A 14,480-nucleotide genomic window follows, 5' to 3' on the forward strand; every position below is an offset into this window, starting at 1 on the left:
CTTGTGGTCTCTTCCAACTCTATGATTCTATAATTCTATGATTCTATTCTATGATTCTAGGTCATATTGTCCAGCCTCCTGCTCTGTGCAGGTATCTGGAAATGACAGCATTTGTGATAGATGGTTCTATTTAGGCTACCTCCAGCAAAGGAAAGCCCTCCACTTCCCCAGGCACTGTGGAAGTTCCTCCTAATGTTTAGCCAAAATCTGCTTCATTGCATTAGTCTTGGTCCTGCCTTCTGGAGCCCTGGCTGTCTTCCGAGGCCCAGGTGTTCCCTGGACGGGTTTCAGGGATAGTCAAAATGGTGCACTTCCTTCCTTGCTTATTTATTCATTCCTGTGGTAACTTGTCGTTTGTTATATAGTACCATCAATGTGCAGAGTACTTTATAAAGTATAAGAGGACAGGACACTTATGCTCCATGATTTGACATGGGAAAAACAGAGGATGGGGACGGAAACTGAGACAATGGAAAGAGTATGCGTTTATTTCTGTGATAGGCCACATCAGCTGCTCCAGCACCCCGCATAGGTGGCAGTCTAGGCTCTGCTTAAAACCTCTGATGAAGAAGTGCACCATCTTCTGAAGCATCCTGCTCCACTGTCAAATAGCTCATCCTCTCTGGGTTCCTCCTGACATTCAGTCAAAATCCCGCTTGTATTTTGGACCCATCAGTCTGGGCTGTGCCCTTGGGAACTGGATTGGGGAACCTCTGACCTGAAGGTGGAATGCAGCCCCAAGGCCTCTCCCTCAGGCCACACTCTCACTGGCCTGCTGCGCACCCTCCTTGACTCCTTTTGCAGAGCTGAAATGTGTCCTTGAGCTGTGATAGCATCTGCTGCTTGTCTGGATGAAGGATGGAGAAAGGTGCCTGTGTTTGTGTGTATAGGAACACCCTGGTTTTGCCTGGCTGAAATAGAGCCCACTGCCCAAAGATGGAAGTCCAACTCACTGCTCTGCCTGCTTTTGCTTCTGACCACACCTACTTTGGCCTCTGGCAGTGGCCACCTCTGTTCTGCAGCCCCTGGAAGGCTGCCCATGACAAAGGGTGGTCATTGGACAGAAAAAGGTTCTGCTTAGCAGCAGCAGAAAACAAATTCAGAAAATGTACCTAGGCTTGGTTAGTACAGGGTATGAGGACAAAGGATTTAGGCCTGTGTGGTGTTCAGAACAGGGTTTCTTCCTTTTAAAAATGCTGTCATTTCTCTCCAACAGGGTAGCGCCATCCTCTGAAAATCCCACTGGCTCTAATTGTAGTATAAGCCAAGGAAAGCCTTCTCTAAGAAGAATAAAAGGGAGAATACATAGAAGCAAAAGCCTCGATAGCCTTGATTTCTGTGAGTTCAATGTAAGTACATGATTTGTTCTACCTTCCTTTTGCTTGATGTTCCTGAGAATCTCCCCTTAATCAGACAATAGGAAAAAGGTTTTCACCTCCTTTTCATTCATTCACAGCATATATCTATCCATATGGTTGAATCAGTGGCTGGTTGTGCATTGCGCTTGGTGAATGTGCCTGTGAAAAGTCCCAGCCTTCCAGAGCAGATCTCTCTAGGTTCATGCAAACAACAGATGAGAAGGTGAAACTGTTTCTGGACTGTACCACTCTAGACTTCAGGAAGGGGGAGCCACATGACTGATTGCTGCTCTGTGGGAGAAAAATATATGACTGACATACATACATTTACATATAAAAGCATTCACTCATTGGGTACCTCCTTGCAGCGATCTGAAGTGATGAAATCCAGAAGCACTATTGGCTCCTCCTTTGCCATAATATATGCCAGAGCTGCATGCAAGATGTTGCTTCTTGAGGCAAAAAAGCACCTGCTCATGCGGAGCTCCCCATCTGAGTTGGAGTTGCTTCGTGTTCTCTGACATCTTTGGACAATGCTGTATAATTGCTTACTGATGCACTTTGCAAATTATGTTTTGGTTCCTATGAAACACAGTGACCGTTATAACTGAAATAACATTTGCTTCAATGCTCTTCACAAGCATTGAAAGAAAGAGATACCGGGCTTTTTCCTGAAACTTTGTGGTTGTTAATTAGCAAAAATTAACAACCCTTTAGATTACAGTGACATGCCTAGACATTGTACTCAGCAGAAAAATGCTCAGTTTGGTCACAAATATTTTAATAATGCTTGTTGGCTATCATTGCAGTCAATTTCATCAGAAAAGTTTGTTTTGATTTGGAAGGCACATGCTTAACAACACATAGCCAAAGTTAGCAGCAAATATATATTTGTTATTTTTCTCCGCTGAAGTTTTCTAGGTGTGAAAATGGAGCTTCCTTTTCAGTTTTCAGTTTAGAGGCAAGTAAGAGTTGACCTTTGATCCTGGGATGAAGTGTAGTGTAGAAATGTAATGAATAAAATAAAATATATTACATTATGTATGGGGTAGAGAAAGTCTTCTTTGCTCCTAGTGCTTGAACTCGTAGACATCCAAGGAAGGTAAATGTTGGAAGATTCAGGACAGATAAAAGACATGACTTCTTCATGCAGTGTGTAGCTGAACTCTGGAACCTGCTCCCTTTGGGGGCTGTGATGGCTTTATCTAAGGATGGGACAAATTCATGGAGGAGAAGCCTAGCAGTGGCTACTGGCCAGGAGGGCCACTTTCTACCTCCACTATCAGGCAGTGATGTTTCTAAATAGCAGTAGCTGTGAACTGCAGGAGGGGAGCGGGCTGCTTGGGGCGTCCCTGGCTGACCACTGTGGGAACAGGTTGCTGGACCACGTGGGCCATGGGCCTGATCCGGGAGGCTCTTCATGCTCTAGGTTTCACCCCAGCAACTGACTCAGGGACCAAAGACCTCTGCAGTACATCATTCAGATACAAGTTTAGGTAATGGCCCAGAGAGTGGGAAAATCCTACGGAAGGCAAAGAGCAGCTTGGGGGAAATACAATTTTCACTGGGAAAACAGGGGCAACAGGTTAAAATAAACAAAAAAACTTTCACCAAGTTCAACAGTCTTGATCCAAACCTCTTTCTGACCCTATTTGACTCATTTTCTTTCAGATGGGGGCTCCAATCTCAGATATCCCTCATCTTGTCTAGTATATTCTACAGATCAAACTAGGATGATACAAGAGCAGGCAAGGGCCAAACTAGATGTCATTAGGGGCAATTTTCAGCTGCAAAATTATGTGCATGCTAATACACACACACACACACACACACACACACACACACACAACATGTAGTTTGGTCCTCAATATCAGTGGTAAGAGGTTGTCTAGGGGTAAAGACAGTCTATTTCAGTACTGAACTGGAATCCAAAGGCCTGAGAATCGTATGTGAGCTATCCATTAAAGTTTAAAGGGAGCCAGGAAAGAAACACTTAAATGTAGTTACAGATAGGTAGCCGTGTTGGTCTGCCATAGTCAAAATAGTCAAAAAATAGATACGTATCTGAAGAAGTGTGCATGCACACGAAAGCTCATACCAAGAACTAACTTAGTTGGTCTTTAAGGTGCTACTGGAAGGAATTTTTTTATTTTGACTTAAATGTAGATAAGTGAGGAGGCATTGGATCTGATTTTCATTTCTCTTGGGCAATTTTTGCTCCTTCCTGGTGATGTACAAGGCTCCTTTTAGGTGGACCCAAAGACAGGAGTTCCCTCCCCACCTTGTCTCTTCTGAGATTTGAATCAGGCACCTTGGATGAAGAAGAACTTTAATTTGCATACAATGAAAAGGTGATGAAAGCTGCAGATGTGGTTCAGAGTCAAACTCAGGTGAATTGCATTTGTGCTATAAAAAACCGGATTGCTTGTGACAGACAAGAAGGAATACAGAATCTCAGGGCTTGCAAATTGCTTAAAATCAAACTGTGTTGTTGTTATCAGGTAGGAGAGGAGGATAACCAAACTGATCCTGCCTGGATGTTCATGGACCAAGGAAAAAAGAGGGTTTCTACAGGCAGATGTGCTGCATTTGCCGGACATCATGGAAACCCACCTCAATATTTCCACCCCCTAGCAGACATGCATTCATGTGCATGCGCACTTTCCCCCCAAAACGCAGGCATACCCAACTCACACACAGAAGCACTTGCACACATTCACATGCCACATTTGTACACATATCCCAAGGACACCCACACCCACACACACCCAATGTGGAGAGGGGAAAGGAACATTATGCTTGTCTTCCCCCACTCTAGGAAAACTTGCACCATAAAATTTGGGGACTTGGCTTGATCCAAGGGAAGCAAACAGCCAATCACTTGATTCCTTTTGAGTCCAACTTTTTTGTGGTGATGGAAACCCACTCCATCTTCCCCACCCAATATGTCTTTCTCTCCCACGCCCCATGTATACTCTTCAGTTTCCTGGCACTTGCAGGTGCGGGCACATGTCTTAGTTGCTGGCCATTGAGGGGATTTCATTAGTAGGAGTGGGAGGTGTCAGGTGAATCTGTCACTCTGCTTCTTGGCTCACCTGAATATTAAGTGCTATGTGCCCTTTGAAGTTGTGTGTGAAGTGGTATGTGGTGCAAATAGGTCTATGATATTCGAGTTACCTTCCTGTGTTGCTGGTTTGGCTGCAAAACACAGTCTGTCTTACCCGTCTTGAAACCGGATCTTTTCAACTTGGCTTATGTATGCTGAATTTTGAAGTGCTGTGCTTTGGGTGCGACAACCCTAACCAGCTTCTAACTGAGTGAAAATGTGTTTCCATAGGTTAAAGCAAAGTGACTACAGTGGACGCTCGGGTTGCGAACTTGATCCATGTGGGATGCACGTTCGCAACCCGCAGTATTTGCAACCCGCGTCTGCGCAGGCACGGGTTGCAATTTAGTGCTTCTGCGCATGTGCGACCACTGAAATCCGGAAGTAACCTGTTCCAGTACTTCCAGGTGGTCCGCAACCCGAAAAAGCGCAACCTGAAGCGGCTGTAACCCGAGGTACTTTGAAGCAGTTCCATTAAAATTTGGGAGCAGAGCACTGTGTTAGATCAATAGAAATGCCTTGCTCACTACTATTCCAGATTCCCTGTTGTGTGCTTGTGTGCAATGTTAGAAACTCAGATATATATATGCAAGATGCCAAATGGCTCCTTAAACCAGGGTTACAGATGGCAAAATGGAATGCCTAGTTGCCATTTTTCGGCCAAACACATTTTCAATATGACTTTTTGGTTCCTGAAATTCATTCTGATTATGCAGATAAAATATGACAGACAGAATTCTACAGGATGTGTTGTTAGTGTGTGAATACAGGCAAGATCCAAGGATCCGCAGGCAGGCACCTCCAGATGATGGAGACGTCAGGCACCATCCTGGCAAACGGGCATTTTCACTCGGTCACAAGTGGCCGATGACCAGGTGCAAAATACACCTGGTACATTTCGAACTCTGCTTGTGTGTGATGCGTGCCTCTGCAAACCCTTGCTGCTTCCGTGGTGATCTGCCTCTGATGAAATATTTGAAGCACCTTGCTGTACCAAAAGATTGCAATATTTTTAAGATCCCTATTTTTCTGGGGTTAATGTTCTCATGAAATTTTCCTCTAAGATACATGGTGTCCCCCCCCCCCCCCGCTTCTTTGGCACAAAGGACTCAGAAAGCCCCGTTTCGCCGTTGCATCCAGCTCAGTGGTTCTCCTTCTCCATCAGAGCTTGCCTGTCAGAGCAAAGGGTGAACAGAGAGTGGAAAGCAGGTCGGGCGGGATAGGAAATGTGATGTGCAACACATCAAAAGTGCTACCTGTGTGCCAGCAACTTTATGTAACACAAACCATCAGCTTGAACAATTGTATTTGACATCATGGACTTCTTTCTTTTTTGCTGTGAGTTTATATATTGGCCTCATCCCTGGGTTGAGAGCTGTGTCATTAAGCTCTGTGCTGTGAAAGAATTTTGCAAGGCAATGGTGACCCTGTTTTGCTGCCTATTCTAGTTAGGCTGAGGCTGTGTGTTGTTATCTTGATAGTGGTTAACACCTTGTTTGCTTGATGTCTCCTGGTGTCCTTTACCTGAGGAATGTGAGATTTTGTTCTAGGAGTTTTTTGTGGGGTGGAGCAGACGTTTGGTGTTAATCTCTAGGGCTAGAAAACTTAACATGTAGAGCATCCCTAGGACTGCTTCTGTATTTGAAATCCTTCTAGTCTGCAAAGAGACTGTCTCCTTTCCCACCTTTCTTCTCAACAGCCACACACATGCTAGTGGTCCTGTTCCCCAGGGGTGGTCATCATTTTCTGGCACCTCTCTTTTTTCCAGCTCCCTGTCAGTGGAACATCCTTCCACCTGACATCCAGCTCTCTTCTTAAGGCACCTCTGCTCACCCTGCCTCAACCCAAGAGAAGTTCCTTCCCTTTTCCTAACCATTCATTTCCTCCTCAATGTGTCTCTCTCTTCACCTTTAGAATCTAAACCTGTAAATATGGCCCATTATTTCTGACCCTCATACAGTGCTTACTCATGTGTTAGGGTCCTCAACCAAGTGTGGTCTGGTGGACTGGAGGATCCCACCTTGAAATCCCCACTCTGCCAGGAAGCTTACTGGGTGAAGGATCATAGAATTGTAGAGCTGTAAGGGACCCAAGGGTCATCTAGTCCAACTCCCAGCAATCCAGGAATCTCAGTTAAAGCACCCATGGCAGATGGCCAGCCAACCTCTGCTTCAAAACCTCCCAGGAAGGAGCATCCACCACCTCCCAAGGTGACTGTTCCACTGTCGAACCGCTCTTCCTGTCAGAAAGTTTTTCCGTATGTTTAGTCTCCTTTCTTGCAACTTGAAGCCCTTGATTCGAGTCCTACCCTCCAGATTGGAGAAAACAAGCTTGCTCCATCTTCCATGTGACAGATATTTGCAGGTGGCTCTCATATCTCCCCTCAGCCTCCTCTTTCCCAGGCTAAACATACCCAGCTCCTTCAACCACTCCTCATAAGTCTTGGTTTCCAGGCTCTTGGCCATCTTGGTTGACCTCCTTTAAAAAATTATTATTGTCACATAATAGCCATTACGTACAACTGAAATGTGCAACAGCAGGGTGTTCCATATACAAAGCAAGCAAACAATAAATAACAAGAGAAAGAAATATTTCCCAAGCTTGTGTGGACGGATGGTGAATGTTGAGCATCTAAGTCCAACACGTGGGAAATAAAACCCCACCAGATGACATAAAAGCATTCTGGATCCTTCATCACTTTGGAGACACACAGTTTAGCTGTTATTTTTCCCTCAGCAGCCAAAGTCTGTAAGTTCTTATACTGCAAAGATAAATGTAGACTTTTTTCCAAGGTTTTCCATTGTTGGACTATTGAAATCCTAGCTGCAGCTAACATCTGTTCTTTAGAGTGACAGATAATTGTGTTATTAGGGATGGGTGAATTTATCAATTTTGGTGCCTCATAGTTTCATACATTGAGTTTAGTTAGTTAATATGTCAATTTCAGTTTTTCTCAGTTTTTCATTTTTCCAGTTTCCAGTTCAATTCTCCACATTTCCACATCAGGTTTAAAAAAAACTAAAAAAACCTAAAAACTGGCATTTTAGTGCAAGTTTCTCCCAGTATACAAGTTTTTGCATGCAAATTTTCCTGTTGTATACATTTTGCAAAGCAATTTACCCTCATGCAATGCACATTTGTGTATTATTTTAATAAATGCCTGCATTTATATGCACACTTTATCCTGGTATATACATTTTTGTTCACATTACTTGACTGGAAAACAGAACTGCAAAATTTGGAGAAGTGTGAATTTCAAAGAATGGCTGGTTTTTGGTTCATGTAACATTTTGGAATGTGTGAATTCAGTTAGTCTGTCTTCAAGTGCAAACAACTGAATTTCTCTCCTGTCCCTCGTTGTGATTCATGTAATAATCCAGATAGTGCAAATTGGATTGGTTGACTGTGATCTACTCCCACAATAAATAAATAAAAACCTGCCAGTTGTTGAGCTTTTTTTGGGAGAGTACGACCAAAACCTGGGGAGGCTTCAACAAAGTTGATCGAACACGGACGGACCGTTATCAACCAGTGATGCCTAGATCTATCTTTCATTTCAATCGGAACCAGTGAAGGCAGTGAATGTCTTGTTTAAGTGTCTGGAGGCAGTTGGAGGTTGGATGGTGGTCAATAGATTGAGGTTGAATCCCAACAAGACAGAGGCTGATTAGCTGTTTTCCCTGTGTAAAGGTCAGAGGGGGCAGGGTTTCTGTTGAGGCAGGGGATTAGCTGTGGGAGGAGCTTATCAGAGTTTGTAGGGCATCAGTTGAAGAAGGAGCAAAAAGGGTTTTCTTGTGTCTGTGTGTTTCTTTGAGGCTGATTAGCTGTTTTCCCTGTGTAAAGGTCAGAGGGGGCAGGGTTTCTGTTGAGGCAGGGGATTAGCTGTGGGAGGAGCTTATCAGAGTTTGCAGGGCATCAGTTGAAGAAGGAGCAAAAAGGGTTTTCTGGTGTGTGTGTGTTTCTTTGTGGCTGATTAGCTGTTTTCCCTGTGTAAAGGTCAGAGGGGGCAGGGTTTCTGTTGAGGCAGGGGATTAGCTGTGGGAGGAGCTTATCAGAGTTTGTAGGGCATCAGTTGAAGAAGGAGCAAAAAGGGTTTTCTTGTGTCTGTGTGTTTCTTTGTGGCTGATTAGCTGTTTTCCCTGTGTAAAGGTCAGAGGGGGCAGGGTTTCTGTTGAGGCAGGGGATTAGCTGTGGGAGGAGCTTATCAGAGTTTGTAGGGCATCAGTTGAAGAAGGAGCAAAAAGGGTTTTCTTGTGTCTGTGTGTTTCTTTGAGGCTGATTAGCTGTTTTCCCTGTGTAAAGGTCAGAGGGGGCAGGGTTTCTGTTGAGGCAGGTGATTAGCTGTGGGAGGAGCTTATCAGAGTTTGCAGGGCATCAGTTGAAGAAGGAGCAAAAAGGGTTTTCTGGTGTGTGTGTGTTTCTTTGTGGCTGATTAGCTGTTTTCCCTGTGTAAAGGTCAGAGGGGGCAGGGTTTCTGTTGAGGCAGGGGATTAGCTGTGGGAGGAGCTTATCAGAGTTTGTAGGGCAGCAGCGCGCGCAGTTATACCCATCTTTTAGATTTACGGGAGCTAGTCTCAAACGTTTGTTGAGGGAGATCTAGGTGTTTTTTGTGTGTGTGAGGGAAGTTATTTGTCCTGTCTTCAAGCTTTTTATGATGGAGGACCTCTGTAGCCAACCCCAACGACACGATCTCAAGATGGAAGGGGAGGGAACAGCTGCAGTCGCCTGCGATTCCTGCGCAATGTTTGCCATCTTGCCAAAGGTTGCAGGCAGCTTTACCTGCAGCAATTGCATGTTGATTGCCCTCTTAAAAGACAAAGTCCAGCAACTGGAGGAACGTGTAGCTACACTCCAAAGAATTAGAGAGCTGGAGCTCTTCTTGGAAGCAACAGAGCACACCGTCTCCACCAAGGAGGAGACAGGGGACTCCCCTGAGAAGGAGTCTAGTTCACCAACACAGGAGCCAGATATATGGAGAAACGTGACTCAAAGAAGTAGGAGGCCCAGGGTTCACTCTGATTGCTTAGAAATACACAATCGCTTTGAGGTCCTCTCCCCTAGCATGGAAGACGAAGAGCAGACTCCATTTGAGGATCTCTCCCTCATTACAGTCGATCAGGTATATGAAGACGAGCAGCAAAGTCAGTCCTCAGGGAATGTGCAGGCGACCTTGGAACGGACAGCTCACGGAAGAACCCCGACCAAACCCAAGAGGAGGCGTGTAGTGGTGATAGGGGATTCCCTACTGAGGGGAACAGAAGCAGTGATCTGTGGGCCTGACAAGATGTCTCGGGAAGTGTGCTGTCTCCCCGGGGCTAAGATGCAAGATGTAACTGAACGACTGCAAGGAATCATAAAACCCACTGACAAATACCCCTTCCTCTTGGTTCATGTGGGAACCAACGACACTGCAAGCAATAGCCTCCAGAAGATCAAAAGAGACTACGAGGCTCTCGGCAGGAAATTGAAGCAACTAAATGCACAAATTGTCATCTCATCTGTCCTCCCAGTTGAACGACGTGGCCCAGGGAGAGAGGGGAAAATAGTGGAAGTGAACAGCTGGCTTCGCAAATGGTGTAAACAGGAACGGTTTGGATTCTTAGATCACGGACTGCAGTTTCTTGAAGATGGACTTCTGGCAAGTGATGGGCTGCATCTCACAACGGTTGGGAGAAATGTTTTTGCAAAAAATCTCAGAAACCTCATCAGGAGGGCTTTAAACTGAGTAATGTGGGGGAGGGAGACAGTGCTCCTGAAGGTAGGAGTCTATCAATTAATGAAGATGATCATCCAAATGTCATAGACCAAATGGAGCAAACAGCACGCGGACCTAGTGGTGGGAGGAAAAAATCCTTAAATAAGAGACACGGGGGAATGATTAATGGACTTCAATGTCTGTACACTAATGCGCAAAGCATGGGAAATAAACAAGATGAGCTTGAGCTCTTGGTACAGTAAACTAAATATGACATAATAGGCATCACTGAAACCTGGTGGGATAAGTCCCACGATTGGAATGTAATAATGGGGGGATACAATCTATTTCAGAGAAACAGACCAGACAAGAAAGGAGGAGGAGTGGCATTATATGTCAGGGATGTGTATACCTGTGAAGAGATCCAAGATTTAGATCCTCAAAGCCAAAGTGAGAGCATTTGGGTCAAAATTAAGGGAGAGAAGAATAACAGAGACCTCATTGTGGGAGTTTACTATAGATCCCCAAGCCAAACGGAGGACATAGATGATGCCTTCCTGGAACAGATGGCCAAGCATGCAAAAGGAAGGGAGATAGTAGTAATGGGGGACTTCAATTACCCAGATATTTGTTGGACGTCAAACTCAGCCAAGAGCATAAGGTCAAACAGATTCCTCACTGGCCTTGCAGACAACTTCATTGTCCAGAAAGTGGGAGAAGCAACAAGAGGAACAGCCATTTTAGATCTGGTCCTAACCAATGTTGATGACCTGGTTAGTGGGGTAGAAGTGGAAGGATCATTAGGCGCGAGTGATCATGCTCTTCTGAAGTTTACTATACAGCGGAAAGGAGAAGCCAAGCATACTAGGACTCAATTTCTTGACTTTAAGAAAGCCGACTTCATAAAACTTAGGGAAGTGCTGGGTGAGATCCCATGGACAACAATACTAAAAGGAAAGGGAGTTCATGATGGCTGGGAGTTTGTTAAGAGGGAGATAGTAAAAGCACAACGTCAGGCAATACCAATGAGACGGAAACATGGAAGGTGCCTAAAGAAGCCAGGGTGGCTATCTAAAGAACTTTTAACTGAATTAAGATTAAAAAAGGATGTGTACAAAAAATGGAAAAGGGGGGAAACCACCAAAGAGGAATTCAAACAAATAGCCAGCACGTGTAGACACAAAGTCAGAAAAGCTAAAGCACAGAATGAACTCAGGCTTGCTAGAGAGGTTAAAAGCAACAAAAAAGGCTTTTATGGGTATGTTCGTAGCAAAAGGAAGAACAAAGAAACAATGGGGTCACTCAGAGGAGAAGATGGTGAAATGCAAACAGGGGACACAGAAAGGGCTGAACTACTCAATGCCTTCTTTGCCTCAGTCTTCTCCGATAAAGAAAACAATGCCCGACCTGAAGAATTTGGAGCAAATGATTCAGCAAAGGAAACACAGCCCAGAATAACTAAGGAGATAGTACAAGAATATTTGGCTAGTTTAGATGTATTCAAGTCTCCAGGGCCAGATGAACTGCATCCAAGAGTATTAAAAGAACTGGCAGATGTGATCTCAGAACCACTGGCAGTCATCTTTGAGAATTCCTGGAGAACAGGCGAAGTCCCGGCAGACTGGAGGAGGGCAAATGTTGTCCCTATTTTCAAAAAGGGGAAAAGAGAGGACCCAAATAATTACCGTCCAGTCAGTCTGACATCAATACCAGGGAAGATTCTGGAGCAGATCATTAAGCAAACAGTCTGTGAGCACCTAGAAAGGAATGCTGTGATCACCAATAGTCAGCATGGATTTCTGAAAAATAAGTCATGTCAGACTAACCTGATCTCGTTTTTTGACAGAATTACAAGCCTGGTAGATGAAGGGAACGCAGTGGATGTAGCCTACCTTGATTTCAGCAAGGCATTTGACAAGGTGCCCCATGATATTCTTGTAAAGAAGCTGGTAAAATGCGGTCTTGACTATGCTACCACTCAGTGGATTTGTAACTGGCTGGCTGACCGAACCCAAAGGGTGCTCATCAATGGTTCCTCTTCATCCTGGAAAAGAGTGACTGGAAAAGGGTGCCACAGGGTTCTGTCTTGGGCCCGGTCTTATTCAACATCTTTATCAACGACTTGGATGATGGACTCAAGGGCATCCTGATCAAATTTGCAGATGACACCAAACTGGGAGGGGTGGCTAACACCCCAGAGGACAGGATCACACTTCAAAACGACCTTGACAGATTAGAGAACTGGGCAAAAATAAACAAGATGAATTTTAACAGGGAGAAATGTAAAGTATTGCACTTGGGCAAAAAAAATGAGAGGCACAAATACAAGATGGGTGACACCTGGCTTGAGAGCAGTACATGTGAAAAGGATCTAGGAGTCTTGGTTGACCACAAACTTGACATGAGCCAACAGTGTGACGCGGCAGCTAAAAAAGCCAATGCAATTCTGGGCTGCATCAATAGGAGTATAGCATCTAGATCAAGGGAAGTAATAGTGCCACTGTATTCTGCTCTGGTCAGACCACACCTGGAGTACTGTGTCCAGTTCTGGGCACCACAATTCAAGAAGGACACTGACAAACTGGAACGTGTCCAGAGGAGGGCAACCAAAATGGTCAAAGGCCTGGAAACGATGCCTTATGAGGAACGGCTAAGGGAGCTGGGCATGTTTAGCCTGCAGAAGAGGAGGTTAAGGGGTGATATGATAGCCATGTTCAAATATATAAAAGGATGTCACATAGAGGAGGGAGAAAGGTTGTTTTTTGCTGCTCCGGAGAAGCGGACACGGAGCAATGGATCCAAACTACAAGAAAGAGGATTCCACCTAAACATTAGGAAGAACTTCCTGACAGTAAGAGCTGTTCGACAGTGGAATTTGCTGCCAAGGAGTGTGGTGGAGTCTCCTACTTTGGAGGTCTTTAAGCAGAGGCTTGACAACCATATGTCAGGAGTGCTCTGATGGTGTTTCCTGCTTGGCAGGGGGTTGGACTCGATGGCCCTTGTGGTCTCTTCCAACTCTATGATTCTATGATTCTATGATTCTAAGTACTGTTTCTGGGGGACAGGAGGCAGGCAGGTGTGGGGTTCTGAATGAGGTTCTGAATGAGGTTACCTTGCCCCTAAAACACCAGGTGTGCAGCCTTGGGCTCATTTTGGACTCACAGCTGTCCATGGAAGTGCAGATCAATTCTGTGTCTAGGTACGGAGGCTGCGACCCTACCTGCCCGCAGACTGTCTCACCAGAGTGGTGCATGCACTGGTTATCTCTTGCTTGGACTACTGCAATGCGCTCTACGTGGGGCTACCTTTGAAGGTGACCTGGAAACTACAATGAATCCAGAATGTGGCAGCTAGACTGGTGACTGGGGCCGCCAGGACCACATAACACTGGTCCTGAAAGACCTACATTGGCTCCCAGCACGTTTCTGAGCACAATTCAAAGTGTTGGTGCTGACCTTGAAAGCCCTAAATGGCCTCGGTCCAGTATACCTGAAGGAGCGTCTCCACCCCCATCGTTCTGCCCGGACACTGAGTTCCAGCTCTGAGGGCCTTCTGGCGGTTTCTTCACTGCGAGAAGTGAAGCTACAGGGAACCAGGCAGAGGCCCTTCTGGGTGGTGGTGCCTGCCCTGTGGAACGCCCTCCCGTCAGATGTCAAGGAAATAAACAACTATCTGACTTTCATAAGACATCTGAAGGCAGCCCTGTTTAGGGAAGTTTTTAATGTTTGATGATTTATTGTGTTTAATATTCTATTTGGAGCTGCCGAGGGGCTGAGGAAGCCCAGTCAGATGGGGGGGGTACAAATAATAAAACATATTAGTATCATTACTATCATTATCACTAAAAAATTTATCCCACCATTCCTCCCAAAGAAACCCCAGAGTGGCAAGCAGCAAAATGTTTAAACAGTACTGTTTAAAATCAATTTTTAAGTACTTCTTTATTTTTTAAAAAACATCTAAAAACATTTAAACCATCTAAAGCACTTCTTAAAATTCAGGCTGAAGGTGTCCTCAGGCATGTCTGAGGCCCATAGGCAGCCTTCCCCAACTTGGTGCCCTCCACATGTTTTGGATTTCCATCAGCCTCTTCCCAGCCAGCCCAGCTTTGTAGCCTCAAACATCTAGAGAACACCAGGTCAGAGAAAGGTTTTACTAGAGCATCGCCTAATCGTCGTTTGGTCCCAGCTCCTGCCCACCTAGCAGTTCGAAAGCACCCCTAAGTGCAAGTAGATAAATAGGTACCACTTTATAGCGGGAAGGTAAACGGCGTTTCCGTGTGCTGCGCTGGTGCTGGCTCGCCAAAGCAGTTTCGTCACGC

General features: G+C 45.2%; 1 protein-coding gene across 8 annotated transcripts in view; it reads left to right on the forward strand.

Annotated features, from left to right (window-relative positions):
- Positions 1-14,480, forward strand: part of TJP1 (tight junction protein 1) — a 354,744-nt gene that overhangs the window by 70,153 nt on the left and 270,111 nt on the right. For all 8 annotated transcript variants that reach the window (XM_082198001.1, XM_082198004.1, XM_082198005.1 and 5 more), the window contains one exon: positions 1,217-1,349. In XM_082198001.1, the coding sequence (XP_082054127.1) occupies positions 1,217-1,349 (133 nt within the window). The remainder of the gene's footprint in view (positions 1-1,216; positions 1,350-14,480) is intronic.

This window comes from Podarcis vaucheri (genome assembly GCF_965113315.1).
Source record: "Podarcis vaucheri genome assembly, chromosome: 14".
NCBI lineage: Eukaryota > Metazoa > Chordata > Lepidosauria > Squamata > Lacertidae > Podarcis > Podarcis vaucheri.